This window comes from Ornithorhynchus anatinus, chromosome X5 (assembly GCF_004115215.2).
Source record: "Ornithorhynchus anatinus isolate Pmale09 chromosome X5, mOrnAna1.pri.v4, whole genome shotgun sequence".
Lineage (NCBI taxonomy): Eukaryota > Metazoa > Chordata > Mammalia > Monotremata > Ornithorhynchidae > Ornithorhynchus > Ornithorhynchus anatinus.
In genome coordinates this window covers 3,515,577-3,534,198 of record NC_041753.1, presented here as the reverse complement: position 1 = coordinate 3,534,198, position 18,622 = coordinate 3,515,577, and the positions used below count along the sequence as shown (strand labels likewise).

Genomic DNA, 18,622 nt, shown 5'->3' with positions numbered 1-18,622 from the left:
TCCGCGGCGGGCGGGAGGGCGGGGTGGGCGCCGGGGTCTCCCAGGCCGCTGGCGGGGGCCGGCGGGGGCCCGGCGGGCACCGTCCCGCTCTCCTGGCCTTCTCCGTGCTCCATCAGGCACAGGGTGTTTTCATTTTCCCCCGTCTCTGCTGGGAAGGGCAGGGAAGAGCGGGGTCACGGGCCACGCCGGACGCCGAGAGCTCGGGCCGGGGGCCGGGGGGTCGGCCCGTGCTCACCGGCCCCGACCCCAGAGCTCGGGGTGGGGGTGGCCCGGGGATCCGGGGCCGGGGGGGGCCGGAGAGCTGGGGGTGCTGGGCTGGGGGGGGATGCCGAAGGAGTAAGCTCGTTGTGGGCAGGGAACGGGTCTGTTTATTGTCGTATTGTCCTCCCCCAAGTCCAGTGCTCTGCACCGGGTGAGCGCTCAGTAAGTACGACCGAATGAACGGATGAGAAGAGGAAACGGAGAGAGGGGAAGAGATTCGAGACTACAAGCCCGCTGTGGGAATGGATTGTTTCTCTTTCTTACTGCACGCTGAATGCTTAGTAGAGAGCTCTGCATCCAGGAAGCGCTCGGTAAATACGATTGAATTGAATGAATGATGAATGAAGGGGGGGAGGAAGGAGGGAGGAAAGAGGGAGAAAAAGGTCAAAGAAGGGAGGAGAGGCAAGGTAGCACACAGTGAGCCCTCAATAAATACGCCTGGATGAAAGAGAGAACGCCCCAGAGTCTGAGGAGGGTCTTCTTTGGATCGTATTCATCGATGCAGAGCACCGTATTAAGCGCTCGGGAAAACACAACGCCACTGTAAACAGTGACGTTCCTCGCCGCGGCCCAGAAGCTCCCGCCTTCCCACCCCAGTCCCTTCCCGGCGGGTCACAGTTTGGGGGGGGAAGGACTTACCCGCATTCGTGGTCCAGGTGGTTCCGGAGGGCAGATAGGAGCCTGAGAGATAGAATCGCGGCGTAGCGGACACCCGTTCCCTTTCTTCGTCCCCCCCCCCCCCTTCCCGGTCCCACCCCGTTTTTATGTCCAGATCCGTCATTTATCTATTTCTATCAATATCTGTTTACCCCCCGAGACCGTAAACGCGCGGTGGGCAGGGAATGGATCCGTTTAGCGCCGCATCGGACTCTCCCGGGCGCTCAGGCCGACGTCCCGCTCACGGAAAGCGCTCGGAAATCACGGGTGAACGAACGGGCCAACTGGCTCTCGGTGGAGTGAGCTCGGGGGGCCCGGGGACGCTCCATAGATACCACGGATTGACGGATCGGTTGATTGAGACGGAGACGGGGCCAACCCCCGGGTGCCCGGGGAGGGGTGGGAGGAGGAGGAGGGTCACAGGGGGAGGGGACGCGACCACCTACAATGCCTGTGCTGTTTCCGGATGTACCAGGCCAGGAAGAGCACCAGCGGGAAGACGACGAGGACCAGGACGGCGATCCAGGGCAGCGGGGAACGCTGGACCTCGGGGTTCCGATTCCCTGGAGAGAGGAAACGACTGTGATCATAATTATGGATTTTGTTAAGCGCTCGCTCTGTGCCAAGCACCGTTCTAAGCGCTGGGGTACCTACAAGACAATCGGGTTGGACACGGTCCCCGTCGCACGCGAGGCTCCCGCTCTTAATCCCCGTTTTTACAGACGAGGTATCTGAGGCACTGAGAAGAATAATAATAATAATAATAATAATGATGGTATTTGTTAAGCGCTCACTATGTGCCAAGCACCGTTCCAAGCGCTGGGGTCGATACGAGGTGATCAGGTCGGACACAGGCCCCGTCCCACCTGCGGCTCGCAGTTTTAATCCGCCTAGTGCGGATGAGGTAACCGAGGCGGAGTGCCCGAGGTCGCACAGCGGACAAGGGGCGGAGCCGGGATTAGAACCCACGACCTCTGATTCCCAAGCCCGCGCTCTTGCCACTAGACGCCTCTCTCCTGCCCCCCCCCCCCTCGGCTACCAGCCCCAGCCCGGGGGGTCCTGACCGGAGTCCGTGCGCGGGTGCGACTGCGTGTTCGCGTGTGCTTTCTGACTCCCCCACCGGACTTACTTCACCCCAACGCTCCTCCCTCACCTCTCTGCTCTCCTACTCAGAGAAGCAGCGTGGCTCAGCGGAAAGAGCCCGGGCTCGGGAGCCAGAGGTCACGGGTTCGAATTCCGGCCCCGCCACCTGTCAGCTGTGGGCAAGTCACTTAACTTCTCCGTGCCTCGGTTACCTCATCTGTAAAAAGGGGATTAGGACTGTGAGCCTCAGGCGGGACAACCCGATGACCCCGTATCTCCCCCCAGCGCTTCGAACAGTGCTCTGCACATAGCGAGCGCTTAACAAATACCGACGTTATTATCATTATTATGACTCCATCCCGGGCCGCACGCTTGGCTCCTCCAAAGCCCATCTTCTCACTGGGCCTCCATCTCCTCTACCTCGTCGCTGACCTCTTGCCTGCCTGCCGCCTCCGGCCCCTCCTCGCATCCGACGGACGACGACTCGCCGCCCCCCCCCGCTTCGAAGCCTTATCGGAGGCCCGTCTCCTCCAGGAGGCCTTCCCTGACCGAGCCCTCCTCTCCTCTTCCGCGTCGCCCTGCCTCGCTCCCTTTATTCATCCCCCCTCCTCGGCCCCACACCGCTTACGTCCCTGTCGTTTATTGATTTCTATTAACATCTGTCTACAGTGAAAGCTCGTCGCGGGCAGGGTGCGTGACCACCACTTCGGTTTATATTGTCCTCTCCCAAGCGCTCAGTACGGGCCTCTGCACACGGTAAGCGCTCGATAAATACGATTAATTGGCAGCTCCTCCAGGGCGCTAAAGCGGGGAGCCTCTCAGCCCAGAGACCCCTGAAAGTCCCTTCCCAATCAGTGGTACTTACCGAGCGCTCACTGCGTGCAGAGCGCCGCGCTGAGCCCTTGGGAGAATACACTAGAGCAGAATCGGCAGGCGTTTTCCTTGCCCAGAACGAGCTCCGCTAATTCCCCCGGCGGCTTAGGCCTCCCCAGTTCCCCCCCCCCCCCCCCCCGAGAACGGAAGCTTCCAGACCGAGCCGGGATATCTCTCCGTCTCCCTCCCCGGCTCCCGGGGGCGGCTCTGGCACCTGGACAGGGGAGCCGGTCAGCGGGGACGGTGCGGGAGTTGTTGCCGACGGGGTTTGTGACCGTGCACGTGTAGTCTCGGGGAGGGTCCCCGGGCCTCCGGGAGATGGCGAGGACGGAGCCGGCGGGGGACAGGGTGGCCCCCGGCCCCGGGGGCGTCCAGCTGAAGGTCACGTCGTCGTCCCCCCCGGCCACGGAGCAGGTCAGGGTGAAGGTACAGTGGCCCCGGTCAGACGCCGCGGGGTTCACCGTCACCGAGGGCTCCCCCGGCCGACCTGTCGGGGGACACGCGAGTCTCAGGTGCCGAGAGGGGGACCCTCCGGCCCCCAGATCTTCCCGGGTCGGAAGCCTCCCCTCCCTCGTGCGTAAAACACCTCCTCCGGGAGGTCTTCCCGGCGTAGACCCTCCGACGGTTCCCGCTCTGCGGCGTGTGTTTTGGGGGCCCCTTTGGGATCCGGTGTCCCTTGGGTTTCCCCATCTCCCGATGGCCCGTCTCCCGCATCAGACTGACAGGTCCCCCCCGGGGGGCGGGGGCAACGGCTCCTCCTCCCTCTGTCCCTCCCCCAGTGCCCAGCGCAGTGTGCGTACGTGTATCCCGTCTTCCTCCTCCCTCTGTCCCTCTCCCAGTGCCCAGCACAGTGTGTATGTTCGTGTGTGTGTGGGGGGGGGTGTTTTTATGTGTGCGTGCGTCCCATCTCCCCATGATAATGATGGTATTTGATAAGCGCTTACTATGGGTCAAGGACTGCTCTAAGCACCGGGGTAATTACAAGGTAATCAGGTTGGACAGAGTCCCTGTCCCACCCGAGGCTCCCGGTCTTCATCCCCGTTTTCCGGATGAGCGAACTGAGGCCCAGGGAAGTGAAGTGACTGGCCCAAGGTCACACGGCAGACGTGGCGGAGCCGGGATTGGAACCCGCGACCTCTGACTCCCGAGCCCTGGCCATTATCGTATCACGCCGTTGTCATGAATGATGATAATAATGACGACGATGGTATCCGTTGAGCGCTCACTAGGTGTCAAGCACCGGTCTGAGCGCCGGGGCAGACACAAGGTAATCGGGCTGTCCCACGGGGCTCCCCCTCTTAATCCCCATTTTCCAGACGAGGGAACCGAGGCACGGAGAAGCAGAGCGACTCGCCCGGAGTCACCCGGCTGACGGGTGCGAGCGCTTAGTACGGCGCCGCGCTCACGGGAAGCGCTCGATCAACGCGATCGAAGGAACGGTTGGATGAACGTCCCGCCTCCCCCAGCGGACCGCCCCCCGCCCCCCCCCCCCCGAGGGCAGGGGCCGAGACTCACGGTAGACCTTCAGGAGGAAGCCCCCCAGGGCGGTGGGTCCGGGGCAGGAGAAGGCTCGGTAGACCCCGGCGTCCCGGGGCTCCAGCCCGCTGACCTCCAGGCCCGGGTCCGACGGGGAGACGCTCAGCCGCCCCTCGGCCCGTCCCTCCGCCGCCGTCGCCCCGGGAGGGGCGCCCGGGGGCTCCGCCGTCACCACGGAGCGGGCGGACACCCAGACCACTCTCCCCCGCGGCTCCGAGACGTTCAGGCCCAGCTTGACCTTCGACCCCACGGCCCCGATCACCGTCACCAAGGTCGAGGGTCCTCCGGGGGTCGCCGGCCCTGCCGACGGAGGGAGGGAGGGAGGTTCCGGCCCGGGGGAGCCCCCGCCCCGGCTTGCGCCCTCCGGGCCGGGGCCCCCCGGGCGGGAGGATCCCGGAGCCGCTCGCCCTCCGTCCCCTCCGGGGCTGCCCCCCGCCTCTTCCACGAGGCCTTCCCTGCCCGAGGCCCTCCTTTCCTCCTCTCCCCCTCCCTGCCGCGTCCCCCTCGCGCTTGGATTCGCCCCCTCCGTTCGCCCCCGACCCGGCCCCGCAGCGCTCACGTCCGCATCTGTCGGTTATTTATTTCTCCTCTTGTCTGTCTCCCCCTCTCGACCCTCAACTCCTCGCGTGCCCGTTGAACCGTTACGGCGAACTCTCCCGGGCGCTCGGTCGTGCGCTCGGTCGATACCGTCGACTGACCGATTCCCCGACTCCCACTCCCACCCCCCGCCCCCAGCGGGTTCCTTCCCCCGCTGACCCCGTCCCCCGCCCTCGTCCTCCCTCCCGAGTGCCGGCGTAAAATCCCGCTCTCCCTCCCCGCTCTCCTTCCCTCCCGGCCCGGCCCGGCCCTCCCTCCAACCGGCCCCCGAGGCGGCCCCGAAGCGAGGTCTGCCCGGGCGCCCCCGGTCCGTCCTTGACGCCGTGGGCCCCGGTACCTGTACAGAGCCGCTCGGCCGGGACGGTGCGCGAGGCGTTGCCGGCGGGGGTCCTGGCCGTGCACGTGTAGCTCAGGTCCCGGACGTCGCACAGGGAGCGGGAGACGTTGAGGACGGGGCCTTCGGAGGGCACGGTGGCCCTCGAGGACGTCCAGCCGAGAGTCACGCCGGCTCCGGCCAGGGAGCAGGTCAGCGTGGCGTCGCAGACGCCGCTCTCGGACACCGTGGACCCGATCGAGACCGAGGGCTCCTCCGGCGACCCTGTGGGGGGAGATGGCGGGGGGGGGGGGTGTCTCGGGGAGGAGGTGAGGGGCCGCGGCGGGACCCCGGGGGCGGTCCCGGCGGTGCTCCGTCGCTGACGATGACGGTCACTGTGGTATCCGCTAAGGGCTCAGTGATGATAATCACGGCATTTGTCAGGCGCTGACTACGTGCCAGGCGCCGTACTAAGCCGTGGGATGGATACGAGCAGATCGGGTTGGAAACTGGCCCCCTCCCGCGTAGGGCCCATTTTACAGATGAGGTAACTGAGACACCGAGAAGTAGAACGACTTGCCCAAAGTCCCCCAGCAGACAAGTGGCGCAGCCAGGATGAGAATCCATGACCTTCTGACTCCCAGGCCCTCTCTCTATTCGCTACGCCGTGCTGCTTACCGTGGGCCGGACACCCGGCCGCGCGCTGGGGTGAATACGAGAGAATCCGGCGGGCCCCGTCCCACGTGGGGCTCACATTCTCGATCCCCCTTTTACGGATGAGGTCACCGAGGCCCGGAGAAGTGAAGTGACTTGCCCGAGGTCACGCGGCGCGCACGTGGCGGAGCCGGAATTAGAACCCGTGACCTTCCGATTCCCGGGCCCGGGCTCTATCCGGGTCACTTGTACGTAACGTACGACATATCGTATGATATGATAAAAATGCATCCCATCGTATTTAGCGAGCGCTTACTGTGTGCAGGGCACCGTGCTAAGCGCTTGGAACGTACAGTTCGGCAACAGATAGAGACCGGCCCCGCCCGACGACGGGCTCGCCGTCTGAAAGGGGGATAAAAAGAATAAGAACCGTGGGATCTGTGAAGACGGGCAAGCCGCTTGACTTCTCTGTGCCTCAGTGCCCTCATCTGCAAAATGGGGATGAGGACCGTGAGCCCACCTGATGGCCCCGTATCTCCCGCGGTGCTTAGAACGGTGCTTGGCACGTGGTAAGCGCTTAACAAATGCCATATCGTTATTATTACTTCTTGGAAGACCTGTACCCTTGCCTACAAGCAGCTTAAAGTCTCCAGGGGGAGATCGTAGAGAAGCAGTGTCGCCTAGTGGGTAGAGCACGGGCTCGAGAGGCAGAAGGACCTGGGTTCTAATCCCGTCTCCGACACGTCAGTCGATCGAGCGTTTACCGTTCGCGGAGGACTGTCCTAAGCGCCGGGGAGAGTACCGTACGAGGGAATCGGCCCTTCCTCTGGGCCTCGGTGAGCTCATCTGTAAAACGGGGATGAAGTCTCTCGAGGGACGGGGCCCGCGTCCAACCCGATCGGCTCGGATTTACTCGTCCGTTCAGTCCTATTCATCGAGCGCTTATTGCGTGCGGAGAACCGTCCTGAGCGCTTGAGAGGGTACGATTCGACGATAAGCAGACACCTCCCCCGCCCGTGCAGAGTTTACGGTCTAGACGTCTTGGATCTACCTAGGTTTTCAGTCTTGGATCTATCCCAGCGCTTAGTACGGTGCCTGGCACATTGTAAGCGTTCAGCGAATAACGTACGCACGCGCAAAAGATATATATATATATGTGTGTGTGCCCAGAGCGCCGATTCCCTCGTACGGGGCCGGACGCCCTCTCCACCCCCTGGACTTACCGGGCCACGGGCAGAGGAGGAGCAGGAGCCCAAGCCGGTGGTCGGGGGCCATGACGGGGGAGGAGGAGGAGGCGGCGGGACCCCCGAGATGGGCCTCGCGGCCGTCGTGCCCGCCCTGAGCCCCGGGCGACTCAGCCGGCCGCGGGGAGGGCGACGGACGGGAAATATGAAAGGGAGCGGTTTCCGCCTGCGGTGTTGGGGGGCCCCTCCCCTCCTCCCCTCCGACGGCGGCCCCCCCCGCCCCGGCCCCCAACTGCCCCGGACCCTCCGTCCTAGGGGCGCCGGCGGAGGCTCTCTGGGACCGGAAGCTTCTCGCGGACGGGGAACGCGTCCACCGGCTCCGTCGGACCGTCCTCTCCCGAGCGCCTGGTACGACGCTCCGCACCCGGGAAGGGCTCAGTAAATACCGCTGGTAGTGGATTGAGCAAGGGGGGGGGGGGGGGGGCTATCGCGCGTTTAATACGGTGCCTCACACGTGGGGAGGCAGCGTGGCCTAGCGGAAAGAGGACGGGCCTGTCTTCCGATCCCGGCTCCGCCGCTCGTCCGCTGCGTGACCCTGGGCAAGTCTCCCCACTTCTCTGGGCCTCGGCTCTCCTCTTCTTCCTCCTGCTCAGACTGCCGAGCTTCATGCGAGACAGGGGCGGTGTCCAATTTATATCTGGCCCGGAACAGCGTTTGACACCTGGGAAGCGCTTCATAAATACCCTAAAAAAAAAAAATCTTCGACTGATTGACGGCCGGAAGGCAGATTAATTGCTTTCACTAATCAATAAGGACCGTTCATCGATGCAACGGGGACCTGACGGTCTGAAAGTCTGAGACCAAGCTTTCGAGGGCCAGAGAGAGCCCTCTGCTTTTTCTTACCGATGACAGTCAGTCCATCGATCGTTTACTAGAACGATCGCGGCATCTACTAAGCGCCGGGGCTTAGACTGGACCCGGGGCGCGCCCTCTGAATCCCCTTTTTCCAGATGAGGCAACTGAGGCCCAGAGAAGTGAAGCGACTCGGCCAAGGTCCCGCGGCAAGACGCGCGGCAGAGCGGAATTAGAACCCAGGACCTTCTGATTCCCACGCTGCTTCATCCATCCGTTCATTCGATCGTATTTATTGAGCGCCTACTATGCGCAGGGAGCCGCGCGGGCTCAGTGGAAAGAGCGGACACCGGGGGTTCAAATCCGGGCTCTGCCAACTTGTCAGCTGGGTCACTTCACTTCTCTGGGCCTCAGTGACCTCATCTGGAAAATGGGGATGAAGACCGGGAGCCCCACGTGGGACGACCCCGATGGCCTTGCGTCCTCCCGTCCCAAGATCGAACGCCGTGCCGTGACCTCCCGGGGCAGCGGGCGGAATTCGGAAGTCAGGGTGGGACCCCGGCCCCGCAACCCGAACTGCCAGATCGACAAGCCTCGCCCCCGTGCCGATCAGGTCGGGACCGGAGCCGGGGGGGCCGGGTGGGGGGGAGAGGGCAGATTTTGGATAGACTGAGGCCGGACGCTGGAACGGCCCAAGGGCACAGGTGATAAATCCCCGCCGCCCGTGCAGAGGACCCGGACTCGCGGCAGTCGGTGGCAGGTCGACTGCGTCCGGAGCGTGAGAATAATAATAATAACGTTGGGATCCGTTAAGCGCTTACTACGTGCCGAGCACCGTTCTAAGCGCTGGGGTAGCTACGGGGTCATCGGTGTCGTCCCACGTGAGGCTCACGGTCTTAATCCCCCTTTTGCAGACGAGGGAGCCGAGGCACCGAGAAGCGAAGCGAGCTGCCCAAAGCCACCCAGCCGCCGAGGGGCCGAGCCGGCGTTCGAACCCATGACCTCCGCCTCCAAAGCGCCCGCTCTCTCCACCGAGCCGCGCTGCTTCTACGGAAGGCCGCTCGGCCTGCCGCCGCGTGAGGGGCCGTGGGATGGGGGAGTGGCCCGTCCCGCTGAACGCTCGTGGGGTTGGAAGCCGGACGCTTCGCCGCGGATATGGAACGATGAAGTGGATTTGACGCCCAAGTGGGCGCCTCCCGAGTGGGCCGCCTCGTCGAGCGCGAGTGGCACGTAGGTGGGTTTGACGCCTGTGCAGGTGACTCGGAAGTTAGAGGAGTCAGAAAAGTTAGAGAAGCGGCGTGGCTCAGTGGAAAGAGCCCGGGCTTGGGAGGCAGAGGTCATGGGTTCGAATTCCGGCTCTGCCGCTTGTCAGCTGTGGGACCGTGGGCAAGTCACTTCCCTTCTCAGTTCCCTCATCTGTAAAATGGGGATTGAGACCGTGAGCCTCACGTGGGACGACACCGATGACCCCGTAGCTGCCCCAGCGCTTAGAACGGTGCTCGGCACAGAGTAAGCGCTAAAGGAACACCCACGTTATTATTATTATTATTATTATTATTATTAAAATAGGGATTAAAAATTGTGAGCCCCACGTGGGGCAATCTGATCAGCCCGTACCTACCCCAGCGCTTGGAACGGTGCCTGGCCCACGGTAAGCGCTTAACAAATACCATCGTCGTTATTACTGGAGCGACCCCGTGGATATACTTTCTCCGGAACGTTCCGTCCGCTGCCGTAATCCGCAACCTTTCTGACGGTTCTTCCGTCGTGGTTGGGGTCTCTGTCCATCTAGCCGCCCCGTCCGCCTGTGCCGCCCTTTCCCCGGACTTCTCCTAGCAGTAGCCTCCTCTCCGGAGAATCCGTCCCCCCGATCGTGCGTCCAAAATACGCTCCTCTGAGCGGAGTCGTCCGGCCTTCCGCAGACCGCTTCGGTTTAATTTGCACCAGAATCCATCCGCTCGTCTTTCGGACAGTCCACGATGTTCGCAAAGACCTTCTCCGACACCACATCTCGAAAGAATCGACGTTCTTACCGTCCTGCTTTTTCACGGTCCGGCTTTCAGATCCTTCATGCCGACACCGGAGACACCACCGGACTGACCATTTGTATTCCTGTGGCAACTTGGCACATAGTAAGCGCTTAACAAATACCGTCATCGGCGTGGCTCGGTGGAAGGAGCCCGGGTTTGGGAGTCAGGGGTCATGGGTTCGAATCCCTGCTCTGCCACTTGGCAGCTGCGCGACTGTGGGCGAGTCGCTTCACTTCTCGGTGCCTCAGTTACCTCATCGTAAAATGGGGATGAAGACTGTGAGCCCCACGTGGGACGACCTGATTCCCCCGTCTCCACCCCAGCACTTAGAACAGTGCTCTGCACATAGTAAGCGCTTAACAAATACCAATATTATTATTATTATTATTATTATTATTCTAAAGCAGCGTGGCTCAGTGGAAAGAGCCCGGGCTTGCGAGCCAGAGGTCATGGGTTCGGCCGCTTGCCAGCCGTGTGACCGTGGGCAAGTCACTTCACTTCTCTGCGCCTCAGTTACCTCGTCCGTCAAATGGGGATGAACCGTGAGCCTCACGTGGGACGACCTGATGACCCCGTACCTCCCCCAGCGCTTGGACCAGTGCTCTGCACACAGTAAGCGCTTCACGAATACCAACGTTATTATTATTATTGTTGTTATTATCTGGCGGCGTTCCCGTCGCCAGGAGACGCGAGTCGATTCCCAAGCTGGGTAGCGATTTGGAGAGCGCGGGATTTGGCGAACGGACCTTGTCGGGGGCAAGCGGATCTCGGCGCAGGCGCGTCTGTGGGTGTCGTTTATTCGGTGTCTTGTCGGTAACATAAATCGCTTTTTTTTAAACAAGCGACGGGCCCGAACGTTTTGCTCCCCTTCTCGGCCGTGGCCCCAACCCACCCACGCTGGTCGGCGCAGAGGTTTCTAGACTGCAAGCTTGATGTGGGCAGGGAACGTTTCTCCCGACTCTGCCGTACTGGATCCTCCCGAGCGCTTAGCCCAGTGCTCCGCAGACAGTAAGCGCTCGGTGAGTACCATTCAACTGACTGTTTATCGCTTGGGCTTCCTCTAGACGGTCGGTTCCCTGCGGGCGAGGAACACGTCTCCCGACTCTCTTGTACTGGATTCTCCCTACTGTCCTCTCCAAGCGCCTAGTACAGAGCTCTGCACACAGTAGGCGCTCAACAGATAAATGAACGAATGACCGAGAAGCGGCCCGGCCTAAGCGGGTAGAGCCCGGGCCCGAGAGTCAGAAGGAAGTGGGTTCCAATTTCCGCTCCGCCTCGTAATAATAATATCGATGGGATTTGTTAAGCGCTTACTCTGCGCCAAGCACCGTTCTAAGCGCCGGGGTAGACACAAGGGTAATCGGGTTGTCCGACGCGGTGCTCGCATTCATAATCCCCATTTTCCTGATAACTGGGACACAGAGAGGTTAGGTGACTTGCCCAAGGTCACACGGCGGGCAAGTGGCGGAGCGGGGATTAGAATCCAAGTCCTCCGTCTCCCAAACCCGTGCTCTTCCCGCTAAACCACGCTGCTGCTCTGCTGCGTGACCCCGGGCAAGTCACTGCATTTCTCTTGTGCCTCAGTGACCTCCCCCGGAAAATGGGGATGAAGACCGTGAGCCTCACATGGGACAGGGACGGTGTCCGACCCGGTGCGTGGCACGCAGTAAAGGCTTAACAGACACCACACAAACGAAAAGAGCACTCAGTACAGTGCTTTGCGTACAGTAAGCTCTCAACGAATACCACCGATGGACTGACGGGGCGAAGGGGCGCGAGGGAGGCGCGCCCGCAGACGCCGGCAAAGCGCAGTCGCGCCCAGAGACGTCCCGAAGGCTCGGGATTCCGGGAGTCGAACCAAAGCCGGATCCCTGTTATCCACAGCCGAGGAGGCGGTCCAGGGGAGAGCGCGGTTAACCGAAATCCCCGGATAATCCAAACCCGGCCTCCACCCGCTTCATCTCTTTGGCCTTCCCCGCGGAGCAGCCGGGGAGGGGAAGAACGGAGGGGTGGGCTCGCCTCCCGCCCGCGCCGTCGGACGACGGACCGGGGGCCGGCCTCGCGGGCCGGCGGTCTCCGCGCGTCGTCGGTAGCGTCGTCCAGGCGGAAGGCGGGGAGGGCCCTTCCTTCTCTTTCCCGGGCGGGACGGTCCTCGGCTCGGGTGAGGTTGCGGTAGGGGCGAGACCCGGCGGAGGCCGGTTTCTGGGGGACGCTCGGTCGCTGGCCCTTCTGGGAAAAAGAACGAGGAAAACAAAGAATCTGAAACGTCACCGACCCCTCCGGGTCCCCCTTCTTCCGGGTCTCCGGCTTCTACGTCGATCCATCGGACGTATTTATTTAGCGCTCCCGTCGTGCCGAGCACTGTACTGAGCGTCTGGGAGAGGACGCTGTTCCGATAGACACAGTCCTGGCTCCCAGCGAAACAGCCTGGCGTAGGGGCGAGAGCCCGGGCTTGGGAGCCGGAAGGACCCGGGTTCTAATTCCGTCTCCGCCACTTGATGACGACGGTTATCCGTTAAGCGCTCGCTCTGTGCCAAGCACTGTTCTAAGCGCTGGGGTGGCTACAAGGTAACGGGGTTGTCCCACGCGGGGCTCGCAGCCATAATCCCCATTTTCCAGATGAGGTAACCGAGACACGGAGGAAGGGAAGTGACTTGCCCGAGGTCACACAGCGGACAAGCGGCGGACGAGGGATCAGAACCCACGTCCTCTGACTCCCAAGCCCGGGCTCTTGCCGCTAAACCACGCTGCTTCTCTGCCGCGTGACCCCCCGGACAGGTCGCTTCACGTCCCTAGGCCTCAGTGACCTCATCTGGAAAATGGGGATCGGGACCGCGAGCTCCGCTTGGGACGGGGACCGTGACCCACCCTATCCGCTCGTATCCACCCCGGCGGCGCTTAGTACGGTGCCCGGCACATAGTTGAGCGCGTAATGATAGCGTGATTATTATTATTCCGGAAGTCAAGCCTCTCCCTGCTCCCCAGCGGACCTCCTTTTCCACCCCGTAATCCCCCCGCTTTTCCACGCACCCCTCGGAACTCTGGACCTCGGACGCTAGGCCCGGTTCGGCCTCGGACCCGCTCCCCGCGCCCTTCCGGAGGCGGGGCAGTGAAGGGGGTGGCAGATCAGGGTCCGGGGGGGGGGCCCGACGGGTCACTCGCCACTCTCGCGCTGTGCACGACTGCGTAGACGGAGTTCTTCTCCTCCTCCTCTGGGACCTTTTGGAAAGTGGGAGCCGTAGTAAATAGTCAATCACGTATATTAGACGCTTACCGCGCGCAGAGCACTGTACTAAGCACTCGGGGGAGTACGCTAGCACAGTGCCTGGCACACAGCAGGCGCTTCGCCTGAGATAATAAGGCCGTGAGCTCGTTGCGAGCGGGGATCGTCACTCTTCGTCGGCGCACTGCACTTTCCCAGGCGCTCGGCACAGTGCTCTGCGCACGGTAAGCGCTCGATAAGTACGATGGAATGAATTATTACTGAGAAGGAGCACGGAGCAGCGGATCGAGGACGGGCCCGGGAGTCAGAAGGTCGTGGCCTCCAGACCGGGCTCTGCCACCCGTCTGCCGTCTGACCTCGGTCAGGCCGCTTCGCTTCTCTGTGCCTCAGTTACCCCATCTGTAAAATGGGGATTGAGACCGGGGGACAGGACCTGTGTCCGCCCCGATTTGCTCGTATCCACCTCAGCGCTTAGAACGGCGCCTGGCGCGCAGCAGACACCTAACAAATCCCATAATCGGGACGATTATTATTAGAGAAGCAACGTGGCTCAACGGAAAGAGCGCAGAAGACGTGGGTTCTGATCCCAGCTCCTCCACTTGTCTGCTGCGTGACCTTGGGCGAGCCACTTCGCTTCCCCGTGCCTCAGTTCCCTCGTCTGCAAAATGGGCATGAAGACCGTGAGCCCCACGTGAGGCGACCCGATCACCTTCTGGCTACTCCGGCGCTTAGAAAGTGCTCTCTCCACTAAGCCCCGCTGCTGCTGCACCAAGCGCTGGGTTGGATACGAGCAAATGTCCCACCTGGGGCTCACGGTCTTAATTCCCATTTTCCAGACGAGGGAACCGAGGCCCGGAGGAGCGAGGTGACTCGCTCGAGGTCACGCGGCGGACAGGCCCGTGAGCCCGGGCTCCTTCCGCTACGCCGAGCCGCCTTCCCCCGGAAGCCGCCCCGTCCCGGGGTCGGACGCCCCCCCCGCCCCCCCCCCCGGCCCCCCGCCTCTTTCCCGCGATGGATTCCGGGCTCCGCGCCCGCCCCAGTCCCGCAGGTGGGGACGGGGAGGGCGCGGAGTTACCTTGGCCAGTCGGGGGGTAGCCGGAGTGCTTTTCGCGGCCGCGGGGCCTCCCGCGGGGTCCCTCCGGGGGACCGGCTCGCACCGGACGGACACCGTGGCCACCGCCGGCGTCTCCGCCGCCGTCCCGACCGTCGATCCTGTTTCACCGGCGACGACGGCGGGAGTTGAGCGCTTACTGCGCGCCGGGCGCCGTCCTAAGCGCCGGGCTCACCCTCGTAATCCCCCGTTTCCCGGGAGGGGGAACCGAGGCCCGGAGAAGTCACGGCAGACACGCGGTAGATGCCGAGGGGAGTCTTTCTGACTCCCGGGCCCGGGCTCTAGCCAACAGGCCGCACTCGGGAGGTCAGCATAATAATGTCGGTATTTGCTAAGCGCTTACTACGTGCCGAGCACCGTTCTAAGCGCTGGGGTAGACACAGGGGAATCAGGTCGTCCCGCGTGGGGCTCACGGTCTTCATCCCCATTTTCCGGATGAGGTCACCGAGGCACCGAGAAGTGAAGTGACCTGCCCACGGTCACACAGCTGACAAGGGGCCGAGCCGGGATTCGAACCCGTGCCCTCCGACGCCAAAGCCCGGGCTCTTTCCGCTGAGCCGCGCCGCTCGACAGCTCGGTGTAAACGAATCAGTAGACGTGGTCCCCGTTAGAGAAGCGGTCCCTGGGGCTCAGAAGCATCCGGGTTCCCGCCCTGGTCCTGCCGCTCGTCCGCCGTGTGACCTCGAGCAAGTCACTTCACTTCTCGGGGCCCCAGCTGCCTCATCTGGAGAACGGGGACGGAGACCGCGGCCAACGTGATCGGCTTGGATCTACCCCGGCGCTCAGCGGAGCGCCTGGCGCGTAACGGGCGCCCAGCGGCGCCACCGTCACCGTATGGACGAGCGAGTGACGGATACGTGCGTCGGCGCCGGGGGGGCCGATCCGAGGACGCAGAAGGGAGTCGGAGAAGAGGGGACGAGGGCTCAATCGGGGAAGGCCTCTGGGACCGCGAGCCCGTCGCCGGGCGGGGCTCGTCTCCATCCGGTGCCGACCCGTCCGTTCCGAGCGCTGGGTACAGTGCTCCGCGCGCGGCCGGCGCTCGGTAAATACCGGCGAACCAGTGAAAGGGAGGGGATGGGCCTTCGATGAGGCTGGGAAGGCGGGGGGGAGTGACCGTCTGGCGGATTCGGGGCGGCGGGCCGGCGGGAGAGAAGGAGGAGGCGGAGGCCCGGCCCGGAGGTCGGCGACAGTGGGGCGGAGTGTGCGGGCGGCCTAGGAGAGCAGCGGGGCGAGGCGGGAGGGGACGGGGCGGCTGACGGCTCTTAGGCCGGTAGCGAGGAGTCTGCGTCGGCTGCCAGGGAGGGAGACGCGTCGCCTCGCCTCGGCCTCCCCCCGGCCCGCCCCGCTGCCCACCGGAAGCAGCGTGGCTCGGTGGAAAGGAGCCAGGGCTCCGGAGTCGGGGGTCCCGGGCTCGACTCCCGGCTCTGCCCCTCGTCGGCTGTGTGACCGTGGGCGGGTCGCTTCACTTCTCTGCGCCTCGGTTACCTCGTCCGGAGACTGGCGATCGGCTGTGAGCCTCCCGTGGGGCGACCCGGTGACCCTGTATCTACCCCGGCGCTGAGAACGGTGCTCTGCAGAGAGTAAGCGCTTAACAAATACCGCCGCTATTATTATTATTATTATCATTATTATCATTACCTCTGGCCTTTCGTTTCCGGCGGATCCTAGAGGAAGAGCAGGCTCCCGCCAGGGACCAGAGCGAGCGGCGGGAAGGCCGGGGCCGGGAGGGTCGGGAGGTGCCCCGCGGGCTTCCGGCTGAAGGGAGAAAATCCTGGTAGACCCCGGGGACGGGGGTTAGAGGGGGCCGGGCGGGACCCCGGGGGCAGCAGGGGCACACGGGCGGGGGCTCGCTCGCCTGATAACGATGATGATAATAGTGATTCTGCTATTAAGCGCTTTGGAGACGCAACGGGGCTCAGTGGCGGGAGCCCGGGAGTCAGAGGTCGTGGGTTCCGATCCCGGCCCCAGCCACTCGTCGGCTGTGCGACTCCGGGCGGGTCGCCTCGCTTCTCGGTTCCCTCGTCTCTAAAACGGGGATGAAGCCTCGGAGCCCCACGTCGGACCACCTCATATCTCCCCCCCGCCCCCCCCGCGCTCAGAACGGTGCCCGGCACGGAGTGAGCGCTTAACAGAGAGCATCGTCGTCACCGTTACGATTGTTATTACCACGTGCCGGGCACCGTACTGAGCTCTGGGACGGAGCCCGGGGTGGTCCCCGTCCCACCCGGGGCTCAATCCTCGTCTCACGGGTGCGGCGACCCGAGGCGCGGAGAAGTAAAGTGACCCGTCCGAGGTCGCTCCGCGGACGACGGGTGCGGCCGGGAGGGGGAGGTGACGGATTTTCGTCGGGCCTTCGGTAATAAACTTGTCTCAAATCCCCGCGACCTCAGATCGGCTTCTAACGATCCTAACGGGGATTATTATTAACGATGACGTCGGCCTCCCGTAACCATCGCTGTCGATATCGCTGTCAGTAATAATAAGTCCACTAATAATGATCACAGTCCTCCGGAGCATAAGTGCGCCGTGGGCGGGGAACGCATCCGCCGCACCTGTCGCGAAGCCCCGTCGTATGGCCGTGCGACCTCGGGCAAGCCGCTCGACTTCTCCGTGCCTCAGCTGCCTCATCCGGAAGATGGGGATTGAGAGCGTGAGCCCCGCGCGGGACAACCTGATCGTCTCGGGTCTCCCCCGGGGCTTAGAACAGTGCTTGGCACGTAGTGAGCGCTTAATAAATACTAAATAAATAAATAGTCGGCGCTCAGTAAGTAGGACCGATGGACGGCGGGGGGGGGGGGGGGGGGGGCAGGTACCTGGACAGAGGATCCGGTCGGCGGAGACGGTGCGGGACCCGCTGCTGACGGGGTTGGTGGCCGTGCAGGTGTAGCCCGGGGGAGGGTCTCCGGGGCCCCGGGAGACGTTGGGGACGGGGCCGTCGGGAGACCCCCCCCCCCGGCCCCCGGAGACGACCAGCTGAACGTCTCGTTGTCCCCTCCCCCGGCCACGGAGCAGGTCAAGGTCACTCGCTCCTCCGTCGGTGAACAGTTCACGGACACTCGAGGCTCCTTCAGGTCCTCCGGGTTCCGGGGGAGAAGCGAGATGCGATCATGATGATGATGGTGATGATGATGATGGCATTTGGTGAGCGCTTACTACTGGCACGGCGGAAAGAGCCCGGGCTCGGGAGTCAGAGTTCACGGGTTCGAATCCCGGCTCCGCCGCTTGCCAGCTGTGTGACTTTGGGCAAGTCACCTCACTTCTCTGGGCCTCAGTGACCTCATCTGCCCGATGGGGATGAAAACCGTGAGCCCCGCGCGGGGCAAACCGATCACCTCGTATCCGCCGGCGCTTAGAACGGCGCTCCGCACGTAGTAAGCGCTTAACAGATACCACCATTTATTTTTCAGTTATTTCTCTGCGTCACCCTGACTCGCTCCCTTCATTCTCCCCCCGTCCCCAACCCGTTCATTCATTCGGTCGTATTTATTGAGCGCTTACTAGGTACAGAGCACAGTACTAAGCGCCCGGGATGGATGTCCCACGCCACTTACGCCCGTAACCGTCACGTATCCATTTATGTCGACATCTGCCTCCTCCCCTCTAGACCCCAGGCTCGCCGTGAGCAGGGAACGTGCCCGTTTATTGCTGGATCGGACTCTCCCAAGCGCTCGGCACAGCGCCCTGCGCCCGGTAAGCGCTCCACAGATACGGTCGAACGAATGAGCCAACTGACCGAAGACCCTCGGGCTGTAGCGGAAGATGTAGGAAGCGTCGGCCGTGTGGACCCCGGCGTCTTCCGGGGTCAGGGCGCCGATCCGCAGGGACGGGTCCTCGTCCGGTAGGTCCGTCCGTCCGGAAAATCGGAAATTCGCCGCCCGAAGCGGGTCCGAATGTCCCGGGGGTCCCCGACTCGCCACGGCCGACGTCGTGTGCGACGCCCAGACGACGCTCCTGACCCGGAGTCCGGCCGGGACGGGCAGGGGGAAGGCGACCGAACCTCCCGCGGCCCTGATCAGATCCATGACCTCTCCGGAGGCATCTGCGCAAATAACATTTGTAATGATTGCCCGATTGTTTGGGTTTTTTTCTCCCCCCGATCTTACCTCTTCAGCATCTACTATGTGCCGGGCGCTGTACTAAGCGCTGGGGTAATAGTGATGACCCGGGGTGGATGCGAGCAAATGGGGTCGGACACGGTCCCCGGCGTACGTAGGGCTCACGGTCTCGATCGCCGCTTTCCAGATGAGG

General features: G+C 63.2%; 1 protein-coding gene across 1 annotated transcript; it reads right to left on the bottom strand.

Moving 5' to 3' along the window:
• Window positions 1-2: 2 nt before the first annotated feature.
• LOC103169027 lies at window positions 3-18,396 on the bottom strand (the record flags this gene model as incomplete). Its single annotated transcript, XM_029055497.2, has 12 exons — window positions 18,108-18,396; window positions 17,188-17,274; window positions 16,013-16,129; window positions 14,339-14,475; window positions 12,060-12,269; window positions 7,198-7,384; window positions 5,345-5,605; window positions 4,390-4,710; window positions 3,089-3,361; window positions 1,365-1,481; window positions 901-942; window positions 3-148 (listed from the first exon to the last, which is right to left on the bottom strand). Coding segments are annotated over exons 1-12 (2,187 nt in total), but the record flags the coding sequence as incomplete, so codon positions are not given.
• Window positions 18,397-18,622: the final 226 nt, after the last annotated feature.